The 24,272-nt window shown below is 37.1% G+C and overlaps 2 protein-coding genes across 2 annotated transcripts; both read right to left on the bottom strand.

The window, feature by feature from the left end:
• Window positions 1-2,555: 2,555 nt before the first annotated feature.
• On the bottom strand, window positions 2,556-14,286 carry MEP-1 (zinc finger protein MEP-1). The gene is made up of 10 exons (XM_018514129.1): window positions 14,055-14,286; window positions 9,948-10,053; window positions 8,752-8,964; window positions 6,416-8,650; window positions 6,200-6,288; window positions 4,777-4,914; window positions 3,857-4,033; window positions 3,500-3,622; window positions 3,150-3,254; window positions 2,556-3,038 (listed from the first exon to the last, which is right to left on the bottom strand). Exons 2-10 carry the CDS (start codon window positions 10,021-10,023, stop codon window positions 2,724-2,726), a joined length of 3,471 nt encoding a protein of 1,156 aa, XP_018369631.1. The 5' UTR covers window positions 10,024-10,053; window positions 14,055-14,286; the 3' UTR covers window positions 2,556-2,723.
• An 8,244-nt stretch (window positions 14,287-22,530) lies between these two features.
• LOC108765417 (uncharacterized protein KIAA1143 homolog) lies at window positions 22,531-23,663 on the bottom strand. Its single transcript, XM_018514128.1, has 3 exons — window positions 23,424-23,663; window positions 22,856-22,988; window positions 22,531-22,721 (listed from the first exon to the last, which is right to left on the bottom strand). The coding sequence occupies exons 1-3, from the start codon at window positions 23,532-23,534 to the stop codon at window positions 22,546-22,548; spliced, it is 420 nt and encodes a 139-aa protein (XP_018369630.1). The 5' UTR covers window positions 23,535-23,663; the 3' UTR covers window positions 22,531-22,545.
• Window positions 23,664-24,272: the final 609 nt, after the last annotated feature.

Raw genomic sequence — 24,272 nt, 5'->3', positions numbered from 1 at the left:
AGAGTATATATATATATATATATATATATATATATATATATATTTTGTACGTATAATCATTTTTCCAAACTAAACGAGTTAAAAGAGTAGGTTTTGTAACAAGAAGTGAAAGAATTTATTCTCGAAATGGGTTACCATTTACCTCTTTTATTCCTTTTTGTATACTTAATCTTTAACACTTTTATAATCAATTTTTTACAAATCCAAAAAGAAACGCAGAATTTTCGACTAAAAGTCGACTATTTTTACATCGATTCATCCCAATATGATTTTTGTGGTAATTGTCAACTCTAGAAATTATCTGGTTATTAAATATTATTGACAAAAATTTATTATTAATTTTATTATGTACGTTAGCGATAGGCAATGTAATAATTGTATGAAATAAATATTCCAAATTTATATAAATCTCTATACTCCAAATTTTTTAAATTGTATATAAATTCTATTAAAAATTAAGAACATTTTTTTGGGAATTTTAAAACAGTTATATTAAATCACATCACTATACATATTTAACATCTAATAATAAAACGATTAAAATAATATATAGATATTTGTTTAATGTATATACCAAGTTATTCACAAGTATTACCGTAGTTTTATTCATTTAAATTAAGTCATAAAATATGTCAATAAAATATTTTATTTAATAATCAATTTTATTTAGAATTATAAATTTTCTTTTTCATTTTGTTAGTTTATTTTGTTACTTTTAAAAAATAACATTAGTGATAAATTTCATTTTTTATTTATGTTGTTTTATTTAAAAAGGGTTTAAATATTTAATGAACAAATTACAGTACATATTTTAAGAGAATTTGGTAAAAAACTAATATTTTTCTAACATTCTTAAACACAGATATCAATTGTAGATCTTTTATGTTGTTTAATGGGACAAAGCGAAAACGCGGTAATCAACAGATATATTTTACAATCATTGTTTCTTGTTTATCAAACTTCCGTTGATCTCCATTAAGTTTTTTGAAATGTAGCATACGTATACAAAGGTTTAAAGTGTACTGTAAGAATTTTAATTCAATGTTGGTACACACTTTATTTTTATAATCGTATAATATTGTACAAATTATTACAATAAACTATATATTTCTGTAATTATGTCTGTTTCTTAGTTTTACCAACATGGCTTGCCGTAAGCGTTTGGCAAGATAGCAGAATTAAATAATACAGCCATACAGTGCAAAAATGCACTATTTCGAATCCTTCACTCTGTGATTACGATTTTTTTTTCTCTAAAATTATATCCTACAATAATAGTACAAAAAATTATTATCGGGATAAATTGAAATTGCTAAATTAAACTCGTTATTTCTTTTAACGACTATCTACATATTGATGTAATCCTATAATCGTTTCGGAGTGTATACAAGAAGAAAATGAAATGAAGTCTCTTCTTGTGTACTACGCTATTGCTATACTCTATATTATAACTTTACATATTTATATATATAATATCATAAATGTTTATATTATATATATACATATATAAATGTAGACGTCGCCGCGTTGAGTGTGCTAACAGGATCAATGCTCCGTTTCATATTCACGTTTATCAGAAAAAATGTATACACGAGTTGTGTGCCATCCTATTTTATTGATATATTTCTTTATATTATATCCTATGTTAATGTACATTTTTGTTGTTTTCATAAGAGCGCACTAAAATAAAACTGGGTACTTTGTTTTTTTTTTATTACAGTATATGTGACTAAAGGGTTCAAAAATCTATAGTAATATAGATACAATTTACAAGTTTCGATTTAAAAAAAAAAAAAGCAAAAAGATTTCTCGTATTACATCACAAATTATTTCATACACACAGTTCTATGAAATATCATAAATAAAAAGTATGACAATAATTTCACTAACTGTTAATTAAAAAAACGTATGATGGCGAAATGAAAGTATAATATATGTCTGAAGAACTAGATGGTATCCAGTATAACACTTGTCGTTAGTACCTGTGTACTAGATCCGTGACTGTCGTGGGCACTCTGGTCAATTAGTACAATTTATCGCATCGTATATCGTTCGGAAATTATTTCGCAAACATGATGTTTATCAGCCTATCAAACCGGAGATTACGGACAATTTCACTGTCCTAAAGTCATATTAGCTTCATAATAACAAAATAGAATAAATTCGAATATATTTATCTTAGAAAAAGAATTTACATTGTAGAGAATTCGCTATGTATGAGAGTAATCCATACTGCGCGTAACATTATTACGATGTACCATAGCATATAAATGTTACAATACACTTGATATTTCGCGCGAGAGAGTTCTTGTTACACATATAGGCGAGTTTATAGGTCGGGAGTATGCAGCTCTAGGATTTAACCAAGGAATCAGACTGAAGGCCACCCTTTAATATTTTTACAGTCTATTTTATGTAGGTCCGATAACAACAATAAAAATTCTTAAATAAATATATATCGGTATAATCATTGATGGAATATTATTACGCAGTCAACTAGTTTCCTTGTTGTCACGAGTCATAAGATTTTTTCTTTTTCCTTGCTTTTTTTCTTCTTTAGGTATTTGGAATTAATTCGCGTCTTAAAGCATAGTATACATACACATGTACACGTTAACGGCACGTTAATCACTGTACGTTTGCAGTGATCGGCATGGAGTACCACAAAAAGTTATGCGAAATTCGATCAGACAAGACACAATTATCACTCAAGCTCATCATTGCTATTTTCCTCTGCCTTGAATCGCACCGGATCTGGTTGTAGGTTTCGCCGGTTGCGGAATAATCGTTATCTCGTCATTAATCTTCAATGGCTTTAGAAGCGAATCATTCGATCGAGACGATGGAGATGCAGGCGTGTTCTTCTTATCCATAACTCTTTTTGCTACAACACTATGCGCCGAGTATACATGATTCTCGAATTGCTTGTACATTCCAAATGTGGCAGTGCAGACTGTACACTTATATGATAAATGTGCTGGCTTTAATGTCATCCCGTGATCTCGAGCAACATGATTTAATAATTTCCATTGATATACCTAGAAATCAACATGTACACCTCTCATAAATCATGTTTATATTTCTGTTTATACTTCCTCTATTCTTGAAAACAAAATCTCATGTTACAAACAGAAAAAAAATGAACTTACCCTGCCACAAGCTGGACAACGACCCGCATCTTTTCCTTTATTTGCTGCCTCTTGCATACTAGATGTAACAAGCCCATGAGATCCTAATAAATGTCTTTCCAAACCCTATTTAGAAAAAAGAAATATGTTATTATATAATATGGATGAAATATTTTTCAATGGATGAAAATAATGACTAAATTTTAAAACTTTATATTTTAATAAATATTATATTTTACTGACGTAAATAAAATATTATATGTAAATATCAGTTCATATTTTTCATGATAAAAGAGATACAATAATTGCACTTTATAACTTCAGAAATATTTTTATTTATTAACTTAAACTAAATAACTGTGTAAAAATACCTGATCTGTAAAGAATCGAAATTGGCATTTCTGGCAGTTTAATGGAGGTCTGTTATAAATCATCTTTGGATGTATTTTTACTTTGTGGATCCACTGCATGTGATTTCGTAATTGTTCTAGATCCTAAAATAAATACAATAGAATACAATGCAAAATATATCGAAAAGATTTACGAATATTACTTATATAATATCTTAACATTTGTTAATAATTAGATATTAATTAATAATATAAATTATTCATTACTTATCATCTATTATATTAATTTGTTAATTTGCGCAATTTCCAAGAGTAGTGACCATCAAAAATAAGAATAATAAAATAATTTAATAGTCTGTAAATTTATCGTACACCCACCTTAATATATCCATCACAAATTTCACATATAACAAATGTATTTTTTCCTCCAGACTTCGAAGAAGTTCCTGATCCTGGAATGGAGGTCTGAGATGTTGTACGTGGTAGTGGAGTAATAGATATACTCGGCTGACTTAATAGCTTCGCTGTAGGATTTTTGGGACTGGCTGTTGTATTCTGAAAAATATAAAGTACTTACGTTATTTTTAAACACGAATTGGTGTCAGTTTACTAATGTTACTTTCATAAATCATATAATAACAAATATCTGTTTTATTAATATCCACCTGAAAAATTTTACATTAAAGTTGTACACATTTGTTATTGCTTTCTTTTCAGACAGTGTGTGTGTGTGTGTATTCTTTCATTAGATCTAACTAAATTTCTGCAAAGTTACATGACAATTTATTGAATATATGAAACGTTGTTTTCCAATTTTTCATCGATTAATCTTTATTTATAACCATGAAGCAATTACAACTTAAGAATTAAGATAAACGTTTTTTCCATTAGTAAAATTACATATATATTAATTGATAAATATTTAGCGTTTGCACTATATAGTACAGATATAACCATATCCCACACATTACTATTTATATATGAACGAAAAAGGGTAAAATAAATTATTATATTTACTTCAATCTATTATATTAATGAGAAATATATGTGTGTGTGTGTGTGTGTGTGTATCCTTAAGTATTACGTGTACGTGTAATATTAATTATTAGACCGGTTTATAAAATGGAAGGAATTTTCTATGCGCAGTGTTAAAGTTTTCAAGCGACTACAAGTTTATCCGATCGTTCATAATCAAACTTGGAGAATGTTAAAAGCCTTTCTTTTGCACCTGCAAAACACATTCATGCGAACTCACGAAATCAGTTATTCTCCCTGGTTACTTTCCAATATTTATTTACCTGTGACGAGGACAACCTAGACAGAGAGTCGATTACGTTGGGTACAAGTGCAATTGGTGTGGGTTGACCGGAACTGCCGCCGCTACTGCTACTCACTCCCGAGACAGCCGACATGACAGTCCCAGAGCCACCCACCACCTGCCACCACCCATACATCTTTTTTACTAATTCTTTGGAGCTTCGAATGTATTTAAAGTATTTACGTGAGTACAGTGTACACACATTCATGAATATTGTTATCAGAGAATGCAGAGAAGACTTTTTTAAAAGAATGTGGCACGCGTCCATTACTCTCTATTGTTAAGTAATGTATATAAATATAAGATGTATAACTTTATTATCGTCAATGTAATTTGTGTTTAAATTAACATAGAAGTTCTATAAACATCGATATAAGAATATTTCGTACAATTTTGAGTTTATTAACCTGAGATATATATATATATATATATAATATATAAATTATTATCGTCAATGTAATTTGTGTTTAAATTAACATAGAAGTTCTATAAACATCGATATAAGAATATTTCGTACAATTTTGAGTTTATTAACCTGAGATATATATATATATATATATAATTTTTAAATACTTTGGCATATTTCGCATCAGTGGATCACTAGTCTCTCTAATAGCATTTTTATACACAGTAAGGGATATCATTTATATATTATTTTCGCAATTAACTAAATGGCTTTCTTCAATATAAATATTTACTTCATACATATTAGATATTAAAGAAAATTTGATGAATATATTTGAGAACTTTTTCACCTTTCTTTTGACGTCACTCACCTTGTGCGATATTTATAAATAGATATTATTTTAGTATATATATCTCTTATATACTATTCTGTCTATACTTTGTTAAAGACAATATTGTGCAGATACCAACTTACGATAAAATAAAATGACGATATGTGTGTATGCATTTAGAAAATTTAAGATAATAAACTATAGATAATATGTTATACACAGATAACAGTAGTCAAGTAATACACAGATATAATTCGACACAAATATTCTGGATACACACAGCTATTAAATTTTTGTGCAGCATGTATAAATTGCGACTTTCTCTAATTTTAAAGAAGGGCATGACTTGTCATAATTCTCATCGCCCTTGTATATTAGTAAGCATGTTAAAATAATAACATGTGTGTGTATATAATATAATCTTAACGCAGATATTTATAATTAAAACTGAAAATTCATTTTTTACTTCGCTTATTTTTGATTTATTTCAACATACTCTTCTTACGATCTTCGTGAGGCACAAGTTTTTAATTTTTAGTCCGTTTCATATTTTATTTTATATTTGTATTATATTATATTTTATATTTGTATGTTTTCCGCTAAATCTAATTGTTAGTGTTTGCATATGTATAACGAGTATACATCTATGATAAATGCTATTGTTACCTGGAATATTTGGTTACTACTGAACTGGTATGACGTGGGTACCAATAAACCAGAGGATGTAGGACGATACATCATTCCTGCAACATTGTCTGAAATACAGCTTACATTAATACATCGTGGATGCAAATCCATTAAACGTGTGATGCGTGGAGATTAGAGAAAATTCTCTTACTTTGTGTATGCTCGTTAATTTCATAATTTGTTGTAAAAATTTACCTTGTCGCATTGGAGTAGCACCTGGCCGTAATGTTTTCAGATCGGAATATCTCGGCTGCATTGGCGGCCGTCCTCTTCCACGACCTGTGATTGGTGCGGGAAGCAGTTTTGGTAACAGCGGTTGTGGACCCTTTGCGCTCATCGCCATAGCCGCGAGCGCACTTGGATTGGTCGGGCCAACGGGTCGCGCGCGATTTACACGCGGTATTTTGGCCGGTGGTTCCCAATCCACCGCGGGCTCCAAGTTCCTCTCCGGTCTAAACTTCTTCGTGCAAGCGAGTATGTGCCGCGTCAATTTACCCTTCTGATTGTCCTCGAATGGACAGTTCGGGCACTGATGGAAAGCAGGACCGCGTTCCAATCTACCACGAGTATTATGCTCCGCTTCCATATGATACAGGATATCGTGAGGACTACGAACCTCCATCGGGCAGAAGTTACATTTGTAAACATAATTGCGCATATGCGGAGTTTCTAGATGATGCTGCATGACTAATGTCGATTCCGTTTTAAAACTACAGAACTCGCATTTCTTCATCTCTAAATGGAATGGTTCGTTATTTTCTTTACTAAACTCTAAATTCTTGATAAGTGAATTTATAGCTAATTGAGTCTCGGCTGATGTGCTACCTTTGCCTTGTTTACGCTTTTGAGTCCGTAAGAGATCAGTTTGCACATACTCCTGAACAAGGTTCATTCCAATTTGCATAAAGAACTTTCCCAATGGCAGATCAAAGTATGTCGGTATTTTATTTCTGTCGTCTTGCCTTAGATCGTGCTTATCACTTAAACTACTGAATCCATGCTCGATCAAGTCTATTGAATTGTCACCTCTATCATCTCCCTCTCGCTTACCCTTTCCCTCCATATCACTGTCCTCAGATTTGTCGTTACCTCTTTTAATATCTAAAGAATCTTCTTTATAATCTTCATTGTCCTTATTTTCGTCAGCAAGTCTTTTCATCCTTTCTTCCTTTTCTATCTCTTCAATGTTTCTCTCCAATTTAGTGACAAATTCTTTCAGTGGTTTTAGGGGTGGTTTTTCATATACATAAGGTACTATGAAAGATGGTGCTTCAACCACGAACATATCATCGGTCAGTGTCGGCAAAATCGGCGGTACCGTCGGCGTAACTGTGGTTATACTGCTGGTTTTCGGGCTTAGCTGTGCCGCTTTTGATGTCATGGGTACTGGTGTGATAGTTGTCCTCATATTGGGGTACATTGTCTGCGTTGTCATACCACTCATCGGGACAACTGAGAATGGATTGGAGTTGGAGACCGTGTGATGAGGTTTGCTGTTACTCACGGGAACTCCACCGCGTCCCGAGAGAATGGAGTTTGTATCTATTATAACTAACGTAGGTTCCTTCTTTCCGCCCTTAATGGATTTACTACCAGCGGCGATCTCCACCAACCGTTTAGTATCATTAACGACAATGGTGGTTTTACTGTTTCTAACTGGTGATTTTAGTTTAGAATTTTCTTTATCCTTACTGTCGATACCGGCTAATGGATCTTCCGGTTTAATCTCTTCTATATCAGATCCATCGTCTTCTACTTCCTCCTCCAATTCCTTCTCTATATAGCTTGTTCGTTTAATGTTGCGCGAGCTTCTTCTCGGCGTGATACTACTAAGATCTATCTGTTTTCGCGGTTTTCTCTGTTTTGTGGGATCCTTAATACGGTCTAGTGACGAATCATGATCGTTGCTTTTCGCGCTGTCGGTTATTTCTTCGATGTCGGGACTGTCACAGCTTCCATTCTCCTCGCAGAGCTTGACGTCTGACTTCTCCATGCTACTGTCAGCGATTTCACTACTGTCACAACTACAGTTTGATGACACATCATTGTCGTGCTTCTCGATGGTTTTCTTCGAAAGGAACACATCGTCATTATCCAATTGTATTTCGGTAATGCTTTCATCAAGACACTCTATATCAGAGTTATTACTTTGTTCATCTACATCCATAGCTTCACAGGATGTGTTTTTTACACACTCGCTTATTTCAGTTTTAGACACTTCACTAGAATTGTTCGTCTCACTTACACCGTCGGGTGAGTTGGATACTTTAAAGTCATTTTTCAAATCAAACGTTTCACCCTCCTTACTAGTATTACCTACTTCTTCTTCATTTCGATCACTATCTTCATATTTTCCTTCTTGAATGTCGACTACTCTTTCATGATCATCTTCGTCATATTGCTCATCCACATCTTCTTCCTCTTCCTCATCTTCATCACCCTCTCCTTCTTCTCCTTCTTCTCCTTCTTCTCTTTCTTCTCCTTCTTCTCCTTCTTCTTCTTCTTCTTCCTCTTCTTCTCATCTTCATCACCCTCTCCTTCTTCTCCTTCTTCTCCTTCTTCTCTTTCTTCTCCTTCTTCTTCTTCTTCTTCTTCTTCTTCCTCTTCTTCTTCTTCTTCTTCTTCTTCTTCTTCTTCAGTGATAACATCTTTCAGAGCTGTCTTGCTTGTATTATCACTGGTATCCATATATTCTTCGTTGTCAGCACTATAATTCCCATTGACACCATTTGGAATAATCATATCTGTGAACAAATATAAAACATTTAATACATAATAATTTAATATATAAAAATTATTATTCATTAAATAAATATCTTAATTATTTAAAAAAGCATCAATATAAATAAAAATTTATGTTATGTAATTACTAAAAAAAATCCTGAATCAAAAGCATATCTTTAAAGTTATTACTCTTAACATACCATGAATGTTTCTGTGATAAATTTATTTTAATTTAACGTAAGGCTGGAAGAATTCATATAGAATAATTGATACAAAACCAAACGAGATATCGTATTTGCAGCGAATATATTCTAGATATTAGTTATGAAATATGATACATGTGCATAAGAATATAGTTTTTCCAAAGCATTTTTTTAAAAGCTTTCAAGTTGCAATAATGGATGGTAATCTTTAGATAAAATAATGTGACATATAATTACGACCAAACTATGATCAGTAATAAATAAATTAGATAACAATGTTATTGCTGTCTTATCAGTTTCAACAAGACATCTCTGTGAAATATGTAACACCTTTATAAATTACAACATAGCTTGCATATTTTGTTTATATTACATGCAGAAAAAATATGAAATCCTGTGTGTGCTCTCTCTCTCTCTCTCTCTCTCTCTCTCTCTCTCTCTCTCTCTCAATTTTCTTTTATTTCATATTCTTTTATATTTGTTGTCTTACTGAAATATGATATGTACAATATCTGCTGTAAGTGATGCGTGCTTTCAGAGACCTCGTCTTACAATTATAGTGCCTGATACTGAATCAACCAATCAATCAAAAATCTCTCTCAGGCAGACAGCCATGTGCTATCGAAAGTACACTATGCAACTTGGTATACAATTTGATCCAGCCATACAAAATGACATTGTGATAAAGTTCTGTGATCTACAGATCTAAAAGGATCTACAATCCAGAGGATCTGGACGCAAACTGAGAAAGTTAAATTTTACCGAGCGTTAGAAACGTTGGAACAGGAATCAGTGCTCACCTTTCAAATGCTTGTCGGTACTGTCTTGTGACTGAGAAGCGTCCTTAGAGACAAGCTCCTCCAGCGTGCCTTCCATGAGTCCACCGTGGTCCGCCGCGCGGTCGATCTACAATTAACGACACACCACTGATGACAATCGGTAAGACGCGGAGAAGGCAAGGAGGGCGAGACGAAGCGCACCACGGCCGCACGTTCACCACCTCGGGGATGGCGAAGGAGGCCTGGCGGAGGTGCGAGGGAAGAGAAGGAAATTTTTAGCGAGGCCGAATTTTTCAAAATGGCGCTGCGAATTCCGCACTTGCGTCCGCTCTCGCTCCCATAACCAACAAACTTCCGTCTGAGCCCGAGGGGGTATCCGATGTCGTGTACGTATGTGTGCGTGTGTATGTGTGCGAGCGCGAGCGCACGCACGGCCGCGCGGGTATGCTGCACCTGGGGCGTTTCGAATGCTATCGCGGTAGCGGCAGCGGCGGCGGCGGCGGCAACGGCGACAGCGACGGCGATGGTCACGGCGTCGTCTCGAGTCCAAACGTTCTGTCTTCACTTGGCGTGCGTGAACGAGTACGCGATCCGCTTGCACGCGCGCACACGCGACGACCGACGAACGGACACACAGACGGACGGATGGATGGACGGACGGACAGACGGACGGACGAACAAATGGATGGACGGACAGACGGACCGACGCACGAATGGATATCCGCGACTCCTGGTTCAGGCGACTCCAACTCACGCGAGAACAGTTAGCGTCGTCTGCCAGCTAGCACAGGTAGTCATCTGCATCAACCTGCATTCGCTAACCACCGCTAGCGTCTGCGAGTGCCAGTCAGTCATTCCATCAAACCATGCAGCCAGTTCGTCAGTCGTCGATCCCGACCCTCCGTGCGCGCCGCATCTCTCTCTCTCCCCCTCTCTCTTTTTCTGTCTCTCCTCTCCTCTCTCAACCTTCGCAACCTACCAACCTCCTCTACACCTATACCCAGAAAGAGAGTCTGCACATATACAGAGTATCTGTGTACGTGTATCGCGGCTGCGCGCGCGCAAAGCTTTCCGACGAGGCGTTACACGTTAGACACTACGAGGACGAAGGCAAGGACTATGACGAGACGATAAATCAACCGCGCCAATTTTTCCGAGGATAAACGTCTGTGAACGACATTCAGCGAATTCGGCGAGTGAATCGTCGGAACGCCGAAGAGGGTATCACGATTCACGTTACCGCCTCTCATCCACGAGTGTGACGTTCGCATCACGAACCTCTCGCGACTCGCGACGTACCCCGGCGTCGTAAGGAGGCGGGGAAGGGATTCCGGGGGACAGGAAAGCGAAGGAACCCGCGCAACGACTTCGACTCGTCTCCCGCCGAGAGAGAAAAAGAGAGGAGAGAGAGAGAGAGAAAGAGAGGAGAGCGAAAGAGAGAGAGAGGGGGGGGGGGGAGGAGACGACTGGAGAGATCAGGGAGGAAGGAGAGCTCGGCTGCCGACCGGGATGGCGTCGATGTAGAGGTTATAAAGCCTGAGACAATTGAAAAGCACAAGCAATAGAGGAACCGGGAATAAGAGATTTCAACTTATCGGAAACCGTGTACACTAGAATGCACGATTTTTAATAGGATGAAATTTGTCATTCCTGTTCCTATTGCCTGTGTCTTCCAATGGGCGCATTCAATGGCTGCGTTCAGCAGAAAGAGCAGCTTTGCAACTGTTGTAAAATTCTTCAATATGATTGGTCTTGCCCTTGGTTTCTCATTGGATTTAAATGTATAAACCAATCATATTGAAGAATTTTACAAAACTGCTTTTTCTGCTGAACGCAGCCAATATTACAATCGCTCACTGAGCTCTTGCATCTGATTAGCATCGTTAAACTCAAAAATATATGCCCGTATTCATAGTCAAGACCTTGTACTTAAGGTTTCCTTAAATTTATCTTTAGATGCTTAGTAGCCAATGAAATAATTCGTAGAGTATCCAAAGATAAATTTAAGGAAGCCTTAAATGTAAGGCCTGACTATGGATGCATTCGTTTACGCAGTGGTTAGCACAGAGAGTATCATTTAATCCTTGTTTAACACTCGGTGAACAACAAGGGAAAAGTAATACTTCTGCGCTAACCGCTGCGTAAACGAATGCGGGGTATGAATACGGGTATTAGACCAAACAGGTACACGAGCTCACTGAGCGAGAAGTTGTAATATAGAGGATGCGTTCCGTTTTGCACCCACAGCGCTTGTAAGCATCATTTATCCTTGTTTAATATTTGATACACAACAAGGATGATATGATGTATATAGCGTGTAAACGTGAAAACAACGTATCCCGAATGCACCCATTTAGGGTGCTTCCTCATAAGTCAGAATTTCGGAAAAGTAATTACGACAATCAGAATCGTTCGTCTGTATAACATGCTAAACTTTAATGATTCTGATTGATCGTATAACTTTTCCGAGATTCCGTTTTTCGAAATTCCAACCATTACAGGGAAGCACACCTTTAGGCTTAATAAATTTCAACCTATATTAGAGGCGTATTCTTATACATATTCACGGTTTTTGATGGGTTGAAATTTGTTATTACCTTTGAGCGTTTTCCAGCAAAGTACAGAGTAACACAGTGAACCGTTTCATCCTGTAACGTTGACAAACAACAAGTATATGATAATTCACTATGTTACACTGGGAGTTTTCCAGAAGTATAACACAGCCTACGGTCAAAGTCTCACTACAAATGCTTTGAAGAGTTTGGGGTTGACCAATTAGAAAAAAGAATGTTACAAATTGACCAATCATAAATTGCTTTAAAGCATTTGTAGCATCGCGTTGACCGTACCAACAGTGAGTCATTACATCTTTGTTGTTTGTCAACATTAAAAGACGAAATGATTCAATGTATTACACTGTGTTTATGCTGCAAAATGTCCCCCCTTGTATCCTTGTTGGAAAACGCTATGATTAAGCCTAATGCACAATTAAAAAGCACAGGCGATAGGAATAGAGAATAACAGATTTGAACTTTATCAAAAACCAAGGAATTAGTTACAGTTCCTGAAATGAGAAAATTACAAAAGTGAGCGAATTCACTAAGTATTGACTAAGTATTGACAATGAAGTTATGAATATAGTCTAGTAAATTTGCTAACTTTTGTAATTTTTTAATAACCGTAATAGGCTCCCAGAATACACCATTTCTGATAGGTTGAAATTTGTTATTCCCTATTTTTATTGTCTTACCTGCATTATTCTTTAATTGTGCATTGGGCTTTAGACTTAAAGCCGTAATCACACTATAGACTCTGACTCGACTGCTGACTCGGGACTCCCGATTATCATTCAACCAATCACAGGAAGGCACCGGCTGCTTCTGATTGCCGAGTCGCGAATAAAAATCACTCTATTTTCAGTCGGCAACGTTGAATCGAGTCGAGTCAAGTCGGAGTCGTTGGATGGACTTTTTTCCCTCGAAAGTTCACCCCTTCAAGTAATTTTTACGCGTGGGACTGAGACTTAACCGAGTCTGAAATCCACGGGATCAGTAAGAAGAAGAGAGTCGGGAATCTGTAGTATGATTACGGGTAATAAAGATAAAGGGAGAAAATGAACGGTCCGATCGGTTTGACAGATCGCCACGGCCCGGCCGATTCGGCCCCCGAGATTGGCGAAGACGATCGGAGAAGCTCTTCTCTTGAACGGTACTCGTGGATGCCGCCTGCTTTCCACAGTTTCCACGGTCACTCCCGCGCTTACCGACGTGAAACGCGCACGTTTTCGCCAGCCCGACGGCGACGGCGACGGCCCCGTTCCGATTGTGCTCGTGGGATCCCCTCCCGGCCGCGGCGCCACGAGACGCCGCTATTCCTCCGACTTGCTCCAAGACGTCACGTCACGTCACGTCGCCCGTGTTCCTTACGCTCTTCTACACTTTGTGTCTCTTCTTTTTCTTTCCCCCCTTATCCTTTACTCCCTCGCTCCCGCTCGCGGCCGCTGCGATCCTGGGTGCCGCGGAGTGCAGAAGGTATATGGCACGAGAACGAGGAGAGTCCACGGCTTTCCGAGGCGCGCGCGGGGCGAGACGAGGCCGAGGCGCGGCGATTCCCAGCGGTGTTTATTACCGTATCCAGAAGCGCCTTCCACCCCAGTTCCCAAGGTCTTCGTTTATCCTCGGCGACGGGCTCGTCCTGCCTTGACGCGCGCGCGCACCAACTCGAGAGAAGAGATTTACGACCGTGAAGAAGATACAACTCTTCTGCGCGATGCACACTCGGCACACTCGGCACACTCGACTCGACGCGCCGCCGAGGACGCGACGACGCGCGCTTGAGAGCGCAGGAGCACGGACGGACGGACGGACGGAGGGAGGGACGGAGAGACGGGCGGACGAACCGACGGACTCTCTGACGGGAGTGAGAGAGAGAGAGAGAGACAGACGGAGGGAGACACGCACACGCGCACACACGAATGACACCGTGTCCGGTCGGAACGTAAAAGCTCGTCCACGACGACGCGTCACACGGCACGCGCGCAACGACGACGAGCGGCGCGGTCGAGGCGATCGCGTCTTCCATTCATGCCGCTCATAATCCTCGCGCGCTCTCCGCACTTTTTTTTCCTCCTCCCTCACTTCAGCAGCCGTCCAACTATTTCGAATCGTGCGTCTTCGTACGCTTCGTTCGCTTCGAGTAATCGGGTGTACGAGAGAGTGCAGCAGGTACAGGTAATACGCGCGCGTATCGCGCAAGCTGCAACTGCAACCGACAAGCTTCCCCTCCCGACGGAGGAGTTGAGGTTAATCTTTCCAAGCTCTCTCTCCTTCGACTTGCGTACGATCGCGTACCTCTCTTTGTCCGTTCACCACTCGATATTATTTAGAGATTCTCAGTCGCCGTTGACCGCGTTGTTAGTCCCAATCAATCTTCCCGGTCGGGGCCACAATGCGCTCAACGACGAATGGTGTATACGCACCTAGGGACGAAGAGCGAGAAGACGGAGATGACGAACGACTGCGGCGACCACGGCGAGGACGACGACGACGAGGGTTGTCTACGCGAGCGTCGGGCGACGCGACATCGTCGCGATCCTCATCGGTGACGGGCGATCGGCTGCGGTACAAGTACAATGGATATTACTCCGATCGCTCGTGGGGGGCACGGGGTTGCACGCGGTTTATTCACAAACCTGTAAATAGGGAACACACATTCATCGTTGATAATTGGCACACTAGAGGGCAGGCGCGAAGCGTTAAAAAGTTACGATCAGGGCCGTAGCGAGCGGCGATTCTTTTGGAGGCCTTTTGCCCTGTCGCACCTCGCACCCCGTTAAAGGCCAGATGAGACTTGCGTATTAAATATATATGTACATGCATATCAGAAAAATCGACCAATCGCGCGCAACCAACGCGACGAACGAAACAATATGGCATCCCTCACGCCGGGTTTGATTAGTCGAATAGTCGAATAGTCGGCCGTGCGCGGCCTACACGAATCCGTCTGGATAAACCTTCGGCGCGTGCAGCTGCGCGCTCCTTTTTTTTTTTGTATATGAGAAATACCGTGTCGGAGAGGAGATCAGAGGAGATGGAGGAGAGAGCAACGGCTCCTAGGAAAGATCGTTGTCGAATAGGTCCGTTGCGCGATACTCCCGTATCGCTTCACTCCTGAATTTCCTCGAATCTCTTTCATCTCTTCATCTCTTTCGGGATGAAAATGCTAAACGAATACAGTGGGATACCCCGATCTCCTCGACCGAATTAATATCGATCTTTCCTCCATAAAAATGTTCAGGCACCGATGTAATTAGCTGTCGAAAACAACGGCGCTTTCATCAAATTCCATAAAACATGACGGTGATTATTCATAGTAATGTCCTTAAAGTTTGAAGAATATATGGAAGAATATAAGATCGTCTTGAGTAATGTCTTACAATGTTAATACAGCCCTCGTGATCAGTTCATCTTAAAACCGTACTTAAAACGGTCTTAAATATAAGTTTCCGACTATGACTGATATTCATAGTCAATTCTTATATTTGAGACGATCTTAAGTACAATCTTAAGATGCCATAAGCCAATCAGAGACAGAGAGCCGTATTAGCATCTTAAGACATTATCTAAGACCGTCTTAAAATAAAAACTGATTGTAAATACCGGTCTAAATTCCTCAATAAATTGTAAAGACTTAATAGAATTCGAATTAAAAGCTTAGTATTATAAAAATTATGGGCTACTTCCGAATCAAACTCTGAGTAATTTAACCGGCTTAAAACAAAATTTTTTATTTATCTTTATAATAATAAAGTAATCTTTAATTTAATATAATATTATAATTTAATATTATATATTGTGTAATTAATAATAAAATTTTTAATTTATGCTTCCTTCTTTACGATTCAATCTATTTTTCTTTCTACATTAAACAAAAAATTATCAATTATTTATATTATTCACATTAATAAAACCGGATTCAATGGATGAATTAATCAGAGTTTGGTCAAATTCGTTCTAGGATAAACGAACTGCGAAAAATGTTGACCCGTCTCGACGGCCGGCAGAGGAAAAATCGACCTCAAGTCGGCCAAAGAATGCGCCATTTATTTTAGTAGCATATATCTCCGTACGAAGAGATGCGTTTTATCTTAATTATTTGTAAAAGTAAAAATGAAAGTGTTAAAATAAACAAAACCCAACCCGGTCTCTCTGGTCATCTTATCGCAACAAGACAATATCCAACGGGGAAGAGATTAGCTCCATAACGGTACAATGCCATGATGCCAAGAGGAAACGTGTAGCACTATGCGCATCCTTTCATCCTTAAATTCTCATCGTTTAACGGAAATATAACGGTTTCTCGAAAAGCTATTTGAATATTTCTCGATTATGTAATAAAATATGTAACAGATACATAAATTGACAATTGATTAAAAATTAATTAATTATAATATAATAACTAAACAGTTACGTTTTCTGCAAAACGTATATTCCGAAGTTTTACATTCGGAAGCTCTTTGTTCTTGAAGACCTCGTATGTAGAGCTCCACGTTTCCTAGCGAGCTTGCGGACAACTTGTGAAATACGTTTTTGCGTGTGCGTGTGCGAGGGCGAGCATTACTCTAAATCAATTTTTCGGGTTCCCGTCTTCTTCGTTTTTAACTGTTGAAATCGTTACTCTGCGCTCCGACGGTACACACAGCGTTGCCAAGTTTACACGCAAAATCAATGCCGTAATAAAAGTAATAATAAAACCGTTGAGTAAGAGTGCATCTTCATATGCAAAATGGGTTTTTGTTGTAACGGGAAAGTAGAGATTCTCTGAATCGACAACAATATTATCGAGGGCATGTCGTCGCCGAATCGTCACCATCTCATAAATCTCACGATACAAATTTTATAATAATTAATAATTCCTGTCGATATATTTTTCATAATAAAGAATCACAAGAAAGAGAGAAAGTATATCGAACATTAATTACTTTCGTTTACCTTCAAGTACATAAGATTAGCTATTTCTCTACAAAGGACATATAAAAACTCATATTAATAAAAGTATCCAAAAACTTATCAGAAAATGTCAGGTGATGTTTTTTTATCTATAGCAGATTGTAATCTTTTATGTTGCATGGGAGCTTTTCTAGGTCACAGACCATGTATAAAGAAAGGAATTGAAAGAATCAGTGCAAGGAGGCAGTACCATGACTCAGGAGCTTATTTCTACATTTTTCATTCTTCTGAAAGAGTGTGGATGTTTAAAGTATCTAAAATATGCTTGCGGACATACATTGTAAGGCGCCATACGTTTCTTAACAACATGAATTTCAAATATGGGTTGAAAATAAACTCTTCTGAAATCTAATTCAAATATACAAATCCGTATCTAAGGTGGATTTTTTAAATTATTGACTTACCTAATTCTTGTATCGAATCCTATTTTAATTTCAATCGCGGTGTATCGAGGTCGCAGTCGTTTTTACAGTTGACCTTTTGCATTTATAATCATTTGCGTTTGCATAAAAAAAAAATTGTTTTCTTTCTACATCGCGATTGTGACAGTCAGTTGCAACATAACGCTTCCTTGTCACTGAAACGATACTTGCATCCGTGCAACTAATCGCACAATCGCGGCGAAGTTGGTCAGTTCAGTTTGTCTTTTTTTTTTTGTCGAAAATGAAAGCGCAGCGAATTTATCTACAATCGCGTCTATTAAAAATGTTTTGGCTATACAGTATCAGTTAAAAATATCCAGTAAAAAAAAAATCAGTTGAAAAATTAATATCGACTACTATGTTAGCCAACAATTTTTGTCATAAATACACTCTGTAACTCTAATTGCAAAAACAATAAATAATCTAGCCTATAATGGCAGCAAAATGGCTATATTTTGTTTGAGTTTTAGATAAGTAATTTTTAAGTAAGAAAAGTAGATTAAAATAAATTTTTACACGAATATTTATTAGAATTTTATTAGTATATATAAATAAATTTGTATAATAAATTTGTATAATAAATAAATTTATTGGTATATATAAATAAATAAATTTGATTTAATTTGTAATGCTACGACCTTATCAAAATTTGCAAATAAATATTACAAAACGCAATTTCACAATAAGACTAACAAAAAAATTAAATAACTTTTAAACCAATAAGCTAGAAATATACTCAAATTTTACATAGATACTCAGAGACGTAATATTAGAACAATCGATGAAATGTTTATATTTTTGTTAATGTTTTGAGATGTGACACATACATTCTTAAGCTGTTGAAATATTTAGTACCTTTTGTATCTGCAATCCTTCAAGGCAAGAAGCAACGTGTAAGTTACAGTAAACGTGACGAAGGCGCAGTGTTTCTCACGATTTCACCATATCTGTGTTTAACAGGCGTAATTCAATCGCCGTTATACTTTTACCGGTGGTTCACGAATTTAGGTTTAGGATTAACAGTGACGTCGCGCGTGTGAGAAGCTTTCAATCTAAAAAAAAAAAATTATTTATCATTTTACAATAACAATAAAAAGGACGGCTGCGATACGTTTTCAAATTGCAAATCCAAAATAACGTATCGAAAAAAATGCGTGTATTGTAATATTTTACTTGGAATTTATAATTTTAAAAAATTAATATTTCACATATTAATGAAGTTATTGAGTAATTGACATTTGACGTATTACAACAAGAAACGTGATAAATAAGTATTGATATACTTGTGCGAATATACTGTTGGAACTATTAAGACTTGTCGATGTGGGTTATCTCGTAAATAGTCAGTGTCTCCCGAAAGCCTTATCTTAATTTTCGTAAAGTGAACAAAGCTTATCTTAATTTTTATAAAATGACCGAGAAAACGCTCAAAACGAAAAATTTTTAAACCACGAACGGTCGACCAACAAATTTTGATTATTAATATTAAGATTTTGTATATAGTTACAATATTTCTAGGTAAAGGAAAGATTGTAATTATTAGGTTTTTTGATAGCAAAACTGTTCAAATGTCGACGTTTCTTCGGCGACTTTTGAAAAGTTCTGCTTTCAAGTGATGGTATTTTCTAAGATGGAAGAGAGAATGTAAACGGTGTCAGTGTTCTGATTTTAAGATGTTATTGTAAACGATCTGGAGGTATTCTGTTATACTATATTGCATTCTTTATTTTTACAGAAAGAAATTTCAGAGTTCAAGATATGATATTTACATAAAAATATCTGATATATATCGAATATATATCCAAATGTGATTATTGATAAAATTTTTATATCTTAGAAAGTAAATCTAGAATTATGTGTCGTAGTCTTTATTGTTACCAAAAAATTATTAAACATTTTTTTTATAGACAATATATTCTATTCCTTATAGAAAATAAATAAGAATATAAGATGTATGTGTAGATAAAAAAATATCATCAAAACAGTATTTTCAGCAACTACTTCAGCCATTATTTGAAAAAATTATAATATAATTTTATTACGTGATGTAAAGCCGATAAAATTACCAATTACGAAGATCCAGAAATAATAACAAATAAAGTGAAAAAATCCTCTAAACTAATTATTATTAGGAAAAAACCATGTATAATCAATAATACACAGCGTTGTAATTATTTAATTTAAATTGTCAGTTTAATGAAATTATGTACGGTATACATCGTAAGATATATGTCAATAAATATCATAAATAAACAACATATATCGGATATATATTATTAGCTGTATTCAGCGGAAAAAGCAATTTTGCAACTATTGTAAAATTCTTTAATGTGATTAGTCTTGGTTTTTCACTATATCTAATTGTAAACGTATAAATCAATCATATTAAAAAATATTGCAACATCTGTAAAGTTGCTTTTATTGATACATCACGAAGAAAAATAATAATTTTATTATAAACGCAAAAAGTTTGCAAAATTGAATTATCAAATTTGTTTGCTGTTTATAGCAAACAAATTTGCATATTTGACAAATGCTTTGCATTTGTTGCAAATAATTTTTTGTAGCAAGTGTAAAAAAATAAATATTCGTTACACCTGCGAATAATTTTGCGATCCCGATATTTGCAAATAGAATTTATCGTCATGGTATAGGATCAGTGTTCATAGCAAATTTTTTCTTTTCTTCGACTTTGAAAAATTTAGAATACATGTCTAAATTATATGGTTTCATCAAATTAATTTTGATAAGGATATCCAAAATTCCTCTCCCTCTCTATACTTTATCCGTGGCCTCTTTTCTCTAGATACAATAAGAGTTAGATAGAAGAAACTGATTGTGATAAAAAAAAACTAAATTCTAAGTAAATAAATTCTAGATAAGCATGACGTTTCTCTATTTTAATCGTATCATCCTTATTTTCATAGATCGTCCACGTGTCGGAATTAATTATCGCGCAGCGCAAAAAAATGACTCGAACGATCCTCGATGATAAACCGACGCGAACAAAATCGCCAATCCTCGACACGGCCCTGTTTACAATTAAAACTCCCTACTTCGACCTCCATTTTGGGTTCCTACTTCCTGCATTTGTTTACCGAAGCAAGCGTACCGTCATTACGACCGTGCAACAAAAAGAGGAGACTGGTAACCCATCCACATATGTGGGTTCGTCCGTACAGGACACTACATTTCACTAGAGGAGCGAGCTCAAGAAGACTTGTGTGCGGCGCGCCGGTGAAAAAGGAAAAGATCGGAGAAGGGGGGTGAGGTGACGAGGAGAGACGTGAGGGCGCAGTGATACGGCCCTGACACCATCGTTCTCCACGAGCGTGTCGCAAGCGTGCCACTAGCGCGTGCCGCACTAAGGAAAAAGCACGCGAGGATTCCCAGTAATAATCAACCGATGCGACGTGCAATCACGCATATTCGCGTCTCTCTCTCCTTTCTTACCGCTCGCTTCCTCGCTCGCGCTCACACATGCACGCGCACGCACGCCACGGGCAGAATCCGACCGGTCGGGACTCCCGCCATTTCTACGCGATGGCCCGTCGAACAGCTGCCGACCGCGACTGGTCATCAGTGGTCCGAGTGGTCATCCCGTGATCCCCCCGGACCGGACCGGACGAACGGTTGCCGCTGCCGCAAACACATGCACTCGGTCTCGCGCCGGATTGCCGCGCTTATTTAAATTCACACTGACCGTTCGTTCGGCGCACCGGCGAACACCTGCGGTAGCACCCGCGGCTCCCAACGTCACCCACGACACGTCGGCGTTGTTCGTGCGTGAGCCGACGATCCGTTCGCGTGCACGCAGTGTTTATTTCAATCGCGACGCGACGTCACCGATCTACTCCTCTTACCACCGTCGGCGAAACTGCCAAGATGGCGACCGCCGTCACGTGACTCGCGACGTTTTATGACGTCGTGCGAATGTTAAAGGGCCGGCGGCCGGCCATTCGCGTTTGTTGCACGTCGTCACGTGACTCTGTCCACGTGCGTGTCCAATGGGAGAGGTGCTTCCCTAAAAATAAGGGCGAATTACAGTCAAAATGGCGTAAACGGGGTGAACACGATTGTCACCACGTCCGCCCTTTTCAATGATGTGGAATTGATACGACGATTCGCGTTGTATTAGAGAGAATTTGAAAAGAAATTTTTGATAAAAGTAATTTTACATGTAATAGACTTTTTCGTTTGCATTACGTATCGCGAGAGATTCTGTCAGCGTTCCATATACGTAATTTTTATTTTAATATTTCTTAACCTTAATTACATTACCAAATACGTTTTAACCTAATCTACAACGCGTAGATACTGTAGATTATTTCTTTTCTTCCTGTTTCTTGTTTTATGCCTCGTGACTTTCCTTCTTTTCAATCGTTTTATCGATAATCGCATTTCTTGTCTCTTGAAATATGTCAACTTTTATCTCGGACGACGAAAAACGAAAATTTCTTATGAAATATTTTATAACTCAGTCTTCCACAAGTGCTTCTCTGGTAATATTATCAATAATTCTTAAATTGATAAAATAATAGTATTAATTCATGTAAATTTTGTCATATAATTTTAAAATTACAATATACACCATAAAGTATTTACAAAAAATATTATTTATATATATATACTGCAAAAAGGAATATATACATTCATCAAATATTAAGAATTCACATTCAACACCATCCATCATCGTTCCTCATCATTGTCATTAGCATCGAAGGACAGGACGATTTTTTGCTTTTCTCTTTTCGCTTTCTTTTTCACAGGTTTATCTGTGGCAATTGTATCAGAATCTGTTTCTGCTCCTTTTGTCCTGCGAAATATGACCTTCTTAGATAGATCAGCTGGGGCATTATTTTCTTCTGCAATTGATAATTTTGATAGATCAACATAAATTAAATGCAATTCATGAGATATTTAATTACATGTTTTGCTATATAATGCCATATTCAACACTACATATAGATTTAGAGTAGTCTCTATATTGAATCTATACCTTTTTCTTTCTGTTTTTTAAAAGCATCTGCTTCTTCCGCTGTCAAATCACCAGAATTTAACACAACAACAACAGGTTGCTCATCAGCCAACTCTTCCTTTTCATCATCGGATACTTTTGGTAGGACTTCTCTCTAATTTAACAAGTGAATATATTGTTAATTCTATACTTGCTACATTTTTATGTTTGTTTCTATGTAGTGTAGATTAACTTTAATCTCAGTTCAACTTATCATTCATCTTTGTTTAGTGTTAAGAACTAGAAGAAGATAAAGAATAGAATCGAGAAAAAAGTTGAAGCGTGATTAAAATTAATCTGCATTAATGGGTACAAGCCTTAATTTTACAAAAAAAAGTAAACAAAATAGTATTGAGCATGAATGTTCAGACACAACAATTTATAATTATGACACATAAAAAACTTAAGCAGTAATACATAAACAGTAAACGAATTGGTCAATCACAATAGAAACCGTAAGACAATAACATAAACTGTAGGTAAATCCAAAATATTAATTTGCTTATTGTTTAAATTTTGTGTGTGCCATATTCTTTGTAGATAATCATACTTTCGTGTCAACAGTAGGACCTTCTTTATATCCAATTTGTTCCTTCAGTTCTCGTAGAAATTTTGGTTCATTTGGTTTGATATATGATACATTGTGTTTTTTTCGTGACATAATTTTGTTAACGTGACGTCCTCCACAAAAGATCGTTTGAAAAACTATAACCTATCACACTACAGTAGTAACCGTAAACAGAGCTCTCCGTCAGTCTACTTTTTCTTAAATTTCCTATTTGAATTTCCGATCCACTACAAAGATCACAGGACCATACGACAAAGAAGAATCCAAGGAATAAGGATTCAACTCCGATGATAACCTCCTCAGGGAGCAGAGGATTTGTTTGTTCACGGTTCACGGCTGCTCACGCCGCTCACGGCTTATAATTTGCAACCCTATTGTACAACAGGCTTTAGTCTTAAGCGGTTCTTAAAGCCGGTTCTACATTAGTTGCAAGCCGATCGTAAGTTTGTAGCGACAGCCAATCTGAAGCTTGCATTTTGAAATCAACGCTTGAAGGCCCGTCTACAATACACGGAGTAAGAAATAAGAGTAAGAAATTGACCAATCACAGTCGAGTATTCTTCTCACATTCGACTGTGATTGGTCAATTTCTTACTCTTACTTCTTACTCCGTGTATTGTAGACGGGCCTTGAAACTCAAAACGCTCAAAACTTAAGTAATAGCATTGTAGAAAGTCTATCATATTCGATTACCCCGGATCTACAATAGGGTTTTAAGCCTTAAGCTATAAGAAATGGGCGAATCACAGTCGCATATTCTTCTCGAATTCGATTGTAATTGGTCAATTTCTTATGGCTTAAGGCTTAAATCATCTATTGTAGATCCGGACT

Source organism: Trachymyrmex cornetzi, unplaced genomic scaffold (assembly GCF_001594075.2).
Source record: "Trachymyrmex cornetzi isolate Tcor2-1 unplaced genomic scaffold, Tcor1.1 scaffold488, whole genome shotgun sequence".
Taxonomy (NCBI): Eukaryota; Metazoa; Arthropoda; class Insecta; order Hymenoptera; family Formicidae; genus Trachymyrmex; species Trachymyrmex cornetzi.
Note: the sequence above shows the minus strand (reverse complement) of the source record. Positions and strands in the feature narration are given on the sequence as shown.

Excerpts from the sequence above, each read along its gene's own strand:
- MEP-1 (XM_018514129.1), bottom strand. The coding sequence starts at position 10,023 with ATGGAAGGCACGCTGGAGGAGCTTGTCTCTAAGGACGCTTCTCAGTCA. Across the intron at positions 8,965-9,947 it reads TACCGACAAGCATTTGAAAG|ATATGATTATTCCAAATGGT; the intron begins GTGAGCACTGAT and ends ATTTGTTCACAG. Across the intron at positions 4,034-4,776 it reads CTAGGTTGTCCTCGTCACAG|AATACAACAGCCAGTCCCAA; the intron begins GTAAATAAATAT and ends TATATTTTTCAG.
- LOC108765417 (XM_018514128.1), bottom strand. The coding sequence starts at position 23,534 with ATGTCACGAAAAAAACACAATGTATCATATATCAAACCAAATGAACCA. Across the intron at positions 22,989-23,423 it reads GTCCTACTGTTGACACGAAA|AGAGAAGTCCTACCAAAAGT; the intron begins GTATGATTATCT and ends TTGTTAAATTAG. Across the intron at positions 22,722-22,855 it reads TAAAAAACAGAAAGAAAAAG|AAGAAAATAATGCCCCAGCT; the intron begins GTATAGATTCAA and ends TATCAATTGCAG.